Raw genomic sequence first — 13,420 nt, forward strand, 5'->3', positions numbered from 1 at the left:
TGCCTACCTCTAGTAAACTATTTCTTCATACCCGCTTGGCTATGGTTGTCACATGTCTATTATGTTTTATAAATACATGTGAGGTGTATTTCAGTTAGTATAATCTCCTTTGTTGATATACTAAGTCATTAAGCCCCTTGGAACCAATGAATAACATTAAAATGGAATGGATTTATTCTAGTGAAAAGTTCCAGCCTATGGGATCATATACATCATCCCCTATAAAGTTGATAATATCCAATTCTATGCTACAATGCCTACATATTCATGTGTGAGATGCTAGGTAGTTTTGAAAAGGGTCTGTAGATTTGTCTTTGTATATTCCTTATTACCATGTGAGGAATGTCATGTTTTATAAGCATAATTTTATTCCATAAACATTTAGGAAGTAGGTAATTGTAGGCAAGGAATATGTTGGCCTGAACAAGCCTTATCATGCCAAATGGATGCACGGAATAACAGACCTTCTCAAAAGGAATGATGAGCCTTTACAGTGCACAGTGAATTTCACAGTCCACTGATGGCAACTGTAGTGGTTGTTTAATATCATGGACACCCCTATAGAAATGCATTTCAGCGACGGATATAGCTCCTTCACTGATCCTAGAAATTTGAAAGCTAAAGCAATCAACTGCTCTCATTGAAAAGTTTGGCAGTCTATTTATCTTTAAGTAAACTATGTGCAGTTTGTGAATGCCAACGTATCAGTGCAGTATCTCGGTATGAGGCAAATTCTCAGATCACTTAAGACCATCTTGCTTTACTTTGTTAGGCTTTTCAAACGCATATTCTGTTTTATAACAAAACATAAATCTGTCCTGCTGTGTTGGCGCCTTACTGATAAATGTTCTGTTGATTAACCCTGTCCAAGCCAAAGTAGTTTGCACTGCATCAATGATTCAACCAGCTGGCTAATGTATATAAAACATTGGAGCAGTAGCTGAGTTCAGAGGTAACGCATCTCTGAAATACTGCACTTCAAAAGTAATTTCTGTTATTCCAAACTTTAGACTTCTAAAGTTTAAACGTGTAAAACGTTTGTGGGATTGTCTTATATACAGAGTACGCACTCCTTTACATTGGTGATGTACAGAGGAGAGCAGGTACCACTTGGCTTCGGGGTGCATCTATAACCAAGCACCTCCCCGTTACTAACACACACATGCTTACACAAAGACTAATACACACTAACTCGAACACAAATACTCACTCATTCATTCACTGTAGCACACACAGACATCACTCACCTTCAGGCACTACTACTGGGGATTATGACATGTCGTGTTATGTGACCCTGCTGAGCCACCCCCAGGCCGTAAGCAGAACTCGAGTGGGCCCTGGTTGGAGAATTAGGACTGCCCCAGTTATTTACTTTATGTACCTCATACAAAACCATAGGAAAGGGGTTATGCATAAGTGATTTTGTTGCAAAGTGCTCTTATTCCCATGGCAACAAATGGAATGTTTCTGGTGAGTGGTTCATTCCACTGCTATGGTAATAAGAGTACCTTTCAAACTTGGGAGGAGAAACTCTCATAGGCCATAATTTGACAACCTATTCTCTGACAAAATGACTTCTAAAAATAAAAGATAAAAATATATAGGTGGTAAAAATAACTTTATAAAACTACCTGTGGATATTTTATCACTATTCTTCCCTTTCACCACAAACAGACTGCATTCCACATCCCATGATGCACTGATATAATATTTAGCAGAAGTGTTAATAAGTGACACAGAGATTGTGATGGCAGATATAGTACAAATTATTAATAAAGCCATCCAAACACATTTGATTATATTATGTTTTGGTTCAAATAAGAAAACGTTTTACATTTGGAACAAATATTTTAGATAACTACTGAATTTGCTTGATTACTGAATTATCGATTATTGGAGAAAGAGAGGTGCAGAAACGCTTCCCTTTCTCCACAAATCGGTCTGCAATATTCTGGCCTCTTGGAGTACTTCCGCAAAAGGGCACCACAGGGACAGTCTCTACCCCAGTTTTTCCAATCGGGGTACTTTAGTGGAACAAAAAAAAAAGGAAGACAGAAGAACAAGAAGAGACAAGAGACGAAGCTGCATAAAAGGAGACAAGGACAAGGAGGCGGTTGACAGAGATAGTGATAGAGTGTTAGAGAGAATGAATGAGAGTGTGAAAGAAGGAGTTGGAGTGAGAAAGTAAAGAAAGCAAAAAACAATTGTTTTGAAACCCCCCCCCATATGGTTGTTTTATATTCAGGGCTTTTCTTTTTTTCGTTCATTAAGATTTAACCGCTTAGGTCAATGGGCGGTCCCTAAACCCATTGAAAACAATGCATTTTGAGCCTGTACATGTACGGACTTTGTTATAAAGTGGTTAAAGTTTGGGTTATCATCTTACAAGCAAGAAAACATAGTATATACTTAATCTCCCACGCGTTGTGAATCTATTTCTATTCATATTACATAGCTGGTGTATCTGTCCACCTGCACGATCAACAGAGTTCTCCATATCACCATCACTACAATAAACTCACTTAAACAGTCCCCTCCTACGGCCTACTTTCCCCCTTAACCACCAAATAGATTATAAGCTCACGGGAGCAGGGCCCTCTTTTCCTTCTGTGATGTTTAAAGACTATACTATACTATACTGTACTGTAACAGCACTACGAAACCTGCCGTTGTGTATGAAGAGATGTATAAATAAATGTAATGTGAAAAAGACAATAAGAAAAGTCTAAGGCATAAGAGATACTCCATTAAGAAGAGGAAAATACTGATTCTACAAAACAATACATACCGCTTGTAACATACTTGGGGCACATAAAAACTACTTCAGAGTTAGATTTGCCATTTTTCTGTAACATTTATATGACATTTCCTCTCCTGTAAGTGGATGTGTTTGTATTTCTAATGGATAATATGTTGCACCTGGTACTTTTAATACTTATTGAACAAAGAAATACGAAGTCTAAAAGATTTTTGTTTGGCAACCTAAGAGGCATACATGACTCCTCTAAAAATACCTATTTTCACCAAGACACAAAACATGTTGTAGAGATTAGCACAATGTACATTCTATTAAAACATGCAGCCCTCACTTTCTCAAACTGCCAGGTTCCTGGATAAACAGTCTATTTCCTTAAGTAATGCCATTTGTTTCTTTCAATAAACATCATTTTATGTATACACTATTGTCTGTCTGTTGTTGCACCTACCTTGTCCGCCGCGGTCCCATTCCGGTCTGCCGCTGGTGGGCGGGGCTCGCGTTGTGCCGTATGCACGGTGAGTCCCGTCCACGGCGGTTGCATGAACCCGTTGTCATCAGTACGTGCCAGCGTGGCACACCCGCGGGTGTAGCACACGCTGACACTGGTTTTAAAGTTTAGTGTACATCGCGATGACGCTATTCGTGTGCGTCAGTCGCGATTACGTCATAGTGCACTCATTGGTCGTTTGCCGTTGTTTTCCCGCCCTTGCTCTATTTAAACCTGCCTTTTTCATTATTTGTTGCCCGGTCAAAGAGTCACGTTGCCTTTGTGCTCTGGGTTCATGTGTATCGCGTTTCTTTATTCTTGATATATATATACCTTTGGCTATTGTTCTTTCAACTTGGATCACGACCTCGGCTTATCCTGACAAAGGTTTCCTGCCTCTGGCCCTGAACTGCTTTGTTTGCATTGGACTGTCCTACTTGCACCTGCCACCTCGGGAGTCCACTACCGTCTCTGCATCATGGGTTCATCCACCGGTGCTATCCAGGGCCCTGCATGACATCTGTCTGTCTATACTGTATTTCAACTCCCTGGTAAGCAACATATTTATGTTATGAGTGACTGGATTACAGCACTTAGCTACCTATTCCTTAGGTACCTCATATTTCTCTGCTCACATCCCCCAAATACTCTCCTACTTGCCCTCTTCACTCTGCCTGAGACTGGCTTCTCGCCTCAACAGTTCACAAAACTTCCCACTCGCATCTGCAGTATTTACTTGTGTTTTAACTATTTTCTACTTGTTCTGTCAGACTCTAACCTACATATTCTAGCTTTTAATGCTCACTAAAACCCTACTTGTTCAGAGAAGCATACAGTCTTATCTTAATACCCATAATCTCTACATCTTTGAGTTCACAATACATTTTACTGCTTCACATGACCTTTGCTACACTCAAATAGCCCATCCCACCCAAAACAAATTCATCAGCCTTAAGAGCGGGGACCTCTTCTCCCTAACCCCTTCATGACACAGGACATACTACTATCTTCTCTAAAACATGCTCTAGAGCACATAATAGTATGTCCTATGATTTTTGTACTGGCGGGTATGTTTCATCATGGGTACATGGGAGGTCAGGGTGTCATTTGATAGCCTGGGGTTTCCAGTGTAACTGCCCTGTGCATGCAGTTTAAAATTTAATAATAAAAAATCCAGTGATGTCACCATGATATCATAATCGGCACCATCTAGTTCCAAGAGAGATCCTTGATGGCTTTAAAGACCTCAAAGGGATCTCCAGTAAACTAAAAATAAATGTTTTTTTTTTAAAATGTTAGACAATTTTAAATAATGTAAGAAACACCTAATGTCTCTCTCACTCCAAAAATACTAGGGCTGCAACTAACGATTATTTTCATAATTGATTAGTTGGTGATTATTTTTTAGAATAATTGATAAATCAGATAAAAAAACAATATGCACATTTTTTGTTTATTTAAAATAATGTAATAAACAAACTGGGTGTTAAAAACAAACATACAAAAAACAAAAACTGTCTGCGCTTCTTACCCTAATAAAGTTGGCAACAAATATATAAACATAATATAAATGAGAGGTTTTGGTTATATGAATTGGCCAAAGCATAATTAAGCTCACCCGCCACGTCAAGGCACACTCTCAATAGGGTGAGAACCTACGCTCACCTCCTACATAGTGGGCACACAAAGCAGTTTATACTGCTACCAAAACCTTATTAATGTGTTGGGGGAGGTGCAATTAAACCTCCTCCCTATTAACCCCTGGACAGCAAGCTGCAGCCAGACTAATGAGGAGCCAACAACCTCAAATATGTGCAAACAGGGAAAAGAAAAAATGTCGGTGCGCTAAGCTAAGTTATGTTTATATATTTGTTGCCAACTTTATTAGGGTAAGAAGCGCAGACAGTTTTTGTTTTTTGTATACATTGTACAGCCAATACACTGTTTTTGCAGCATGCTTACACCTGTTTGGTAGGCCTCGTATTATACATTTGTATTATTTGAGCCTGTGACTAGCTTAGCGCACCGACATTTTTTCTTTTCCCTGTTTGCACATATTTGAGGTTGTTGGCTCCTCATTAGTCTGGCTGCAGCTTGCTGTCCAGGGGTTAATAGGGAGGAGGTTTAATTGCACCTCCCCCAACACATTAATAAGGTTTTGGTAGCAGTATAAACTGCTTTGTGTGCCCACTATGTAGGAGGTGAGCGTAGGTTCTCACCCTATTGAGAGTGTGCCTTGACGTGGCGGGTGAGCTTAATTATGCTTTGGCCAATTCATATAACCAAAACCTCTCATTTATATTATGTTTATATATTTGTTGCCAACTTTATTAGGGTAAGAAGCGCAGACAGTTTTTGTTTTTTGTATACATTGTACAGCCAATACACTGTTTTTGCAGCATGCTTACACCTGTTTGGTAGGCCTCGTATTATACATTTGTATTATTTGAGCCTGTGACTAGCTTAGCGCACCGACATTTTTTCTTTTCCCTGTTAAAAACAAACATCAGAAAAAACAAAAAAATTACATTAACAAGTGTCATTGTACTCTGTGCACACAACACTTGTATCTCTATCATGGCATTTCTCTAATCACCTTCTTATTTTACTATGACATAATAATAAAAGCTATATTGTAAAGGTACAAACAAAAGAAAAAACCTGAATAACAGACTACCGTATAAGCCCCCTAAAATGCATTGTACCCCCTATATGCCACCCCCCAGATATGCCTTATACCCCCATGTTGCTTATGTTGCTTAGACAACATCGCTCAGACGTCCATCGATTGCCAGAGAGGAGGATCCAGGTCCCCTGCAGAGCTTCGGAGGATCTGGATCTTAGTCTTATAGTGAGACTATTTGAGGTCGGATTATAAAACGACCTTGCATAGAAGACATGGGGCAATGAAAATCGTTGACAATGATTTGTATCATCGATTATCATTGATTTTATCGATTAGTTGTTGTAGCCCTAAAATATATCTTAAAAAACCTTTTCTGGTACCTAATCCAAAGTTTAAAAAAAATAAAATATGTAAAGGAACATTTTCCTTCCTTAAAAAATAAGAACCTATCCATTGTTGTATTATTGTACTCAGGGCATGCTGTTGAACATAAATCAGAGGTTTTTTATTAGTCTAGAAATACTAGGTGAAATAAAATAAATAAATATATATATTCTAAAACATAGAAAAGGGGAATCATGGTTGAACAATGATATGCTAAAAATTACAAAACCCCTTTGTGACCCTTAGGAGTACTATTACATCCTTTGAAACAAGCCCTGCCGGGACATGGGAGACACACCCTGGTGTCTCCCCTGTCAGCAGGAGCTAGAAATGCTCAATTTCGAAAGGGATATAATTTGTGTGGGTACACTAAACATGGAAAATGGGAATCATGGGTGAACAAAGATATTCTAAAAATGGCATTGAAGCTCTGGTCGCTTAGAGGGTTAAACAACAGCCACCACCAATGCATTTTCTTTATCTGACAAACGACTACTCCAGGACTGGAGGCATTAAGCTAGTATAATTTAGTTTGTATTAAAAAGATAGATAGACAGACAGACAGATATTGCTTTTTTAAGACATTTATCCTTTTTAAAATTTTGAATGATGATATATCGTAACAGCGGCAGTTCATTTAAAGTACATCCTGAGGTTACAGTAAGCACACTGATGAAAGAGGCATGGAATTAATGAATCATGTGCGGTGTACGGTTTGTATTTTACAGTGCAGTCTCTAGGATTTCATAACTTACCAGCGCACTGTTGTTGTGATGAATAGCCTGAGACTCCAGTGGCCAACAAGAAAGACTACATCAATACCCACAAGACAGAATGTAGCCATCATCACACACCTGGTACCTGCAAAACAAAACAATTCATATATAAGTCAAAGACTCACAAAGACTCAATTACCAGTGTGTCTTCAAGCTAGAAAGTTACCATTATAAAATCAGTTTTATTATTAATAAAATCGTGCTACTACCATATTTGCTCGATTATAAGACAAGGTTTTTTTCAGAGCAGATGCTCTGAAAAATACCCCTCATCTTATAATCAAGGTCGTCTTCTAATCAGACCTCAAATGAGGTCTGACTATGAGACTAAGATCCAGATCCCCGCAGCGCTGCAGGGGACCTGGATCCTCCTGTCTGATAACCTCAGCTGCTGCCGGCACTTACACCGGCTGTCTATCACCCATCGCCGGCGAAAGTGCCGGCATCGGAGGTTGTCTACGCGCATCGCGCATACCTTCCCCGGTTCCCAGAGAGGAGAATCCCCCTCAGCGCTGCGGGGAATTCTCTTCTCTGTCAGCCGGCGAACGTCCGCTCGATGAACGCAGACAACTCCCGCTACTGGCTTGTACTTCCGCCGTAGCTTCTATGACGCAGCACCTGCGTCACATGACCTTCCGATGCTCACAGAAGTTCTGGCGGAACTAACCCCAGCCTCCACCCGCTGCCCCCACCAGACACCAGGGAGTCAAACGCATATCTCCGATATATTAGATGGAGAGAGCTCTGCTCACAAGCTTACAATCTTGGGGTTTTTTCTTTATAAACACAAACTCTACTGTGGTCGAATTCATTTTTTTTTATCATATTACACAAATTATCAGGGAATACACTAATACAGAGATTACTAGACAGGATATGGAATGTAAATAAGAAATAATGTTGCATGGCTAGGTGCTTTTGTTGCATTACTGTCCTCAGACTTATTTATAAAGGGTCAGCATTGACCAGATGCTTAACAACCCAATATGAATGACCTAGTAGTGGAAGGTATGTGACCTCGCTCATTTCAGACAAGTGACATCACATGCATGTTTCTTTCCTCAACTGTATATATACACTTCTGGAATGTATTAAGGGATTAGGCCATATCAAAACATACAGAAACAAGCCTTTAACCCTGACCACCATATGGAATTACCAACTTCATCACATGTGCAAGTCGATCTCTCCATTGTTTTCACACCATGACATTTTGTTATTTATATAAAGAGAACTGTGACCTTTACATCTTTTAGCATAACTAAATGTATTTAGCAAAACTATCTGTGCTTATTTCAATATATGTAATTGTTTTTTAGTTTATTTCACCTCAGTGAAGCTAAAGTTAGTACAAAAGGCACTGTGGACATCTAGGCAGTGACAGATTTGGTGTCTGAGTGGTACCGTGACCTTCTGCCGACTCATGGCCAAGGGCATGGTAATATTTCAAGGTTTAAAACATTAGTAATGATTAACTTTGTATTTTCTGCACGTCATTTTAGCTTGCTACCTTTATGTCAAAAAGCTGTTATATCAAATACTGCACACAGAACAGCCTTAACTATATAGTTTCTTTCTATACTGAATAGCCTCAATGTAATGACTTGTACTCAAAGGTGGTGAAATCAGCATAACTAAGATTCCTCACCCATGAATATTATTTGTAAACAATCATTACATGGGGTTTTCAGATGAACAGTAACGAACATCTTGAGGCCAAAGCAAGTAAAATGAGAATATTTATTAGGATACCCAAAATATACCTAAACGTACATCTGTATTTATCAAGAAAGCAATGGTTCCAAATAAGGAGCATGCATTTAGCTCCTCGACGAAAAGAAAATGGCTGACTTGAAAAAACCCCTGTTCTTCATTTATCAGTATAGAACTGGAATTTAAAGGTTTTTCTTTTCTTTTACATTTTTTTTTCAATCAGCTGAAAGGAATACATTCCCTCCAAAACAGTTTTCCAGGGTTTTTCATCACTAAAATCATCCACAGTCATACACTTTTGACCTATTACATTGATTGAAGGCCAATTTAACCTTCAAATTTTCCTTTAATCCTTTGTGAATGAGTGAATTTTATAAACTATGACAGAACGTGCCCGCTAATTGCTCCATTATTTATGTTGAAACATGTTAACAGGGTATCACAACAAATCAGTTTTGCATACATACAATGACAGCCGAGACACCAATCCTAAAAATAAACATGACATATTTTTCTCACACATTTTTAACGTCATAAAATAAAAAACGGGGTAAAGGTGAACACAGCCAACAAAGGCTCATTTAATCTGAAACAGAACACGTTTTTGTTCCAAAAACACTCCAATTGTTGTGGGTGAATGGTGAGTGAGGAATGCAGATTGGGATGTGACAGGAAGGCTTTGTGGATAATAAATAACAAGTACAAATGAGAATAAATATTTAAAAGCCTAGCATTGGATAATCTATTTTGAGTGAATCCACCTGTCAAATCTATGGATTCCTCAGTATGGTTTTTTTAACACGTTTTATTTTAGGAAAGAACATTTAAAATGTATTACAACTGCTAAAAGCTTTACAGAACCATAACAGAGCACGAATGCAAACAAACGTCATAACATACTGTGGTATTCTAGACTGCAGAAAAATAGGTCCTAAAATAGGTTTAGTAATTAGGCCACCGATCGCCAAAACCTTTACAGATCGAAATAACTGTTCGATCATATAACATTTCCCTTCATTCATGTTTTTGACAGGGGGCACGTGTCATGTGGCACAAAAGCAGGCACTGATAGCTTAAAAATTGTGTATATATATGTAATTAAAATTTCAGAGTAAAGAATAAAATGCTACATCCAGTAGAGGGTACAATTAATGTTTTGTGTAAGTGGAGCAACATTTTTAAATAAAGCAGTCATACATTAAATCTTTTTTTTTGTTGTTTGAGCCCCCTATTTACCTCCAGGAGGTGCCCTGACATGGCGGATGAGCCTGTGCACTTAGGCCAAGTATAGAACTAATGGCTTAGGACTATTTGATGCATATATCTGGAGGCTTTTTCTTTGTGAGCTAAACAGTAAATATTTCTCTTATGGGACATGTTAAAGGGACGCTCTGGCCACCATAAACACTAGCTGTCATTTTTAAATTATTATTATTTTGTGCCCCCCCCCTCCAAAGGCCTTTTTGATTGCAGGGGACATGTTGTGCCAATTTTGTACAGCTGGTACTGTGAATATGTTTATGTTTCCTGTGATGTCATATTTTGAATTAATATTTTTGTTTTACTTTTACATAATATGAACCAATATAATGATTGTTTCTAAAAAAATCACATGATTGCATTATATTTCAAACAATCTGATGAAAACGTATGATTAGATAAGAAGCTATCCCTATAGACGTGAATGAGAATATCATACAGGAATAAATTCATCTTTGCTGTCTATTCACTAAAAGGTAAATGCAAACTAACAAAAATTGGCATTAAGCCAAATGCCAAATGCAACCTCACTTGCACACTTGAAGAAAAAAAAAAACAATCTTGACTCACATACACTCCACTGCAGGGGAATTGTGTTGACAAGTGTTAAAAAAGCAGTTGGGACTGGCAAACTTCACCTTGTATTCTCAGAGATATGTAAGGTTAAATACACCCCCTCACCTTCCAGAAATAACAAAAATTGTGTGATGGGGTAATAAATTTACCTTATGGGGGTTGTACATATATATACATATATATATATATATATATATATATATATTTAAAGAAAAAAAATGGGCGGGGAGTGGAGCGTGTCAAGACCCCGCTCCCACGACCCGGAGAACCGGAGGAGCAGCGCTCACCCGGCAATCTCCGGGCCAAACCTGGAGAGTTCCCAGGTATGGTGATAATCACCAAAAGGGTACTTGGATGGACCTAACCCTGCGAGCTGGGAGAAGAATAAGTGTTTATGCATAGCCCCTACTGTTGCCACAGTACCATTTTGTGTTTCTTCATGCAATGTATGCTTAGTGCATAACATTTTAAATAAGTATATAAATCTACAGAATATTCAATATACTATTATTAATAATTTTCTACCTTAAGAACATACATAACATTTATAGAAACATTATATAAATAATTAAAATATCTTTTGTTGCCTAAGAAACCACAATATTTAGATTTTTTTGGAATTACCTTGACAGATTTTTGGCTTTCTGTTTTAAGCCCTGAAGAAATACAGCTAATTTAAGAAACCTTTATACAATTATAAAGATTAATTCAGATTTTTTTTTAAAAACAATTTGGAGTCCTAATCTAGCCGTGACATTTGATATGAACAGAACGCGAAACCTTAAACATTATTCAAACTTTATTAAGTTAGACAACAATGTTACATCAACTCTGAATAAGGATTTTAAAAATGATAAGATCTGACAAAATGACATCATCTAATTACATATACATGATGTCACTCTTCATTATAAACCACACAAAATTCACAAAATTATTAATGCTTCATGGGAATATACCATTGCGTGTGAACATGGTTTTCTTCCAAATAATCATCTTAATTTTTTAATTTTTGGTCATAAGTGATGTGAAGTGTAAAATCCCAAGGTTTTTTTCCATAGAAAGTTTTGGCTGCCCACATGCAGTATTACTGTATTTTTTTAACCAACAATAATTAACAAATCAGCAATCTAAAACACGTTTGACAGCTTCCTTCTAAAAGAAAGTAGTTACACAAAATGCATTAAAACTATACTCACATGTTACTCAGCAGAACTGTCGGGACTTCCAGCCCTGAGAAGTAGCATCTGAGGGTGGGAGCCAGCGGACCTAGGAAAACAGATAAAAAAACATTGGTATTGTTTGGACAAAACATGAGCTAGTACAAATTATAAAAAATCATCTGATAGTAGTCCATGATGTAGTGTCAAAAACCTACTTTACTACACATATATTAGCTTATAAATAAATTCTACATCTGTAAGTTAAAGCTTCTCCTGACACCACTGTTCCTGCTGAGTTATTTGAACTTTAACCAGTGACTGTATGAGATGTGGCAAGTGTTAAATTCATAGGGTGGCCCATGAGCCATTTTTTTCTAGGACACACAAACAGTTCACATTTTATTCATGGAACATAGATAAGGGCTGCCTTGTGTTACATTGGATGTAAACTGACAGAGAAGAAGCTCCTACACAAAACTTCATGAAAATACAAACGAAGCTCTCGGAGCTGAATGGTCCAACATGAAAAGGTGATGCAAAAAAAACCCCTCACAAATAAGTCTCTCAAATCACTCTCCTGTATGTCCTTAAAAATGATCCTTGGGAGAATGTAGCAATTTATTTTCAAAAATAAATATACATTTGCTTTGATAGGTGTATAGCAATAGTGTCCAATATAACTTCTGCCAGTTCTTCAGTAAAGATCCTTAAAAGAACATCATTATACATTGCAATACGCAGTAAATTAAAATTAGAACAATAGTGCAGGTAACTTAAAAACCAAGAAGAATTTAATCTGGATACGCTTCTAGGATAAAATCGATCCCTCATCATTTGCACAAACACATAGAAGGGAACAATTACAACATGGAGCTTTGTGGTCAGATGCTTATGACAACTGGTAGGAAACAGGAATTCTGAGTAAGAGGCACTCAGGTGAGCACTTAGTTAAGGTAAATTGTGCATTAAATAACCATAGCAGAGAAAAATATGTTTAATGTATGGTAAGGTGGTATCAGCTGATTGACCATTCTACTGACAGCCATGGGGTATTGCAAGCTCCAATGGATGCAAACAATTCAAGTGGAAGACTGTATGTTTTTGGTGCAGTAATGTTGCATTGTATCTTATCCGTTTATTGCTTCTGAATTATTAAGCCATTTTGTTTTATGCACACAGACTGACCCTCCTGACCCACACCTGTTCTAAATCGTGCTCACTTCTGCAGTGTACCCAAGTATATTGATGAAGTGAAGAAATCACACTCACCTCAATTGGGCAGGTGGGAAAAGGGGCCAGAACATACAAAAGGAATATTTGAAGAAAAATTGTAGAAGGAATGATGAATAATATTATTTTTTACACGTTCTATAAAGTGGCATGAGAACCTAAGGCTGAATAATTGAGTATTTTGCAAACTAGTAAAACTTCTGTGATGCGTTCATTCTCTTCTCCTACTGGGTTTATAAATCATAGCCAACTGGTCAATCCACCAACATTTGAGGGCACAAGGCTTTTCCCCTGGATTTCTAAGGCATAGTATAATATCCACAGTCATATTGTTGGCAGCAGATATGTTCTAATTGTTGTTCCAGTTCAAGTGGTTAATTTCCTTCTCATTGTTGGAGATCTTATCGGATCTAGTAAAAATTATTACATAGGACATCTCAGGATTAG

At 37.7% G+C, this 13,420-nt stretch overlaps 1 protein-coding gene across 1 annotated transcript in view; it reads right to left on the bottom strand.

Annotated features, from left to right (window-relative positions):
• Positions 1-11,786: 11,786 nt before the first annotated feature.
• Positions 11,787-13,420, bottom strand: part of LOC149284313 (RNA-binding protein with multiple splicing-like) — a 69,319-nt gene continuing 67,685 nt past the window's right edge. Inside the window, exon 7 of the mRNA XM_089496893.1 lies at positions 11,787-11,849. Coding sequence (XP_089353019.1) covers positions 11,787-11,849 — 63 coding nt within the window. The remainder of the gene's footprint in view (positions 11,850-13,420) is intronic.

This window comes from Sceloporus occidentalis, unplaced genomic scaffold (genome assembly GCF_023333645.1).
Source record: "Sceloporus occidentalis isolate IW3139 unplaced genomic scaffold, rSceOcc1.0.p SCAF_95, whole genome shotgun sequence".
Taxonomy (NCBI): Eukaryota; Metazoa; Chordata; class Lepidosauria; order Squamata; family Phrynosomatidae; genus Sceloporus; species Sceloporus occidentalis.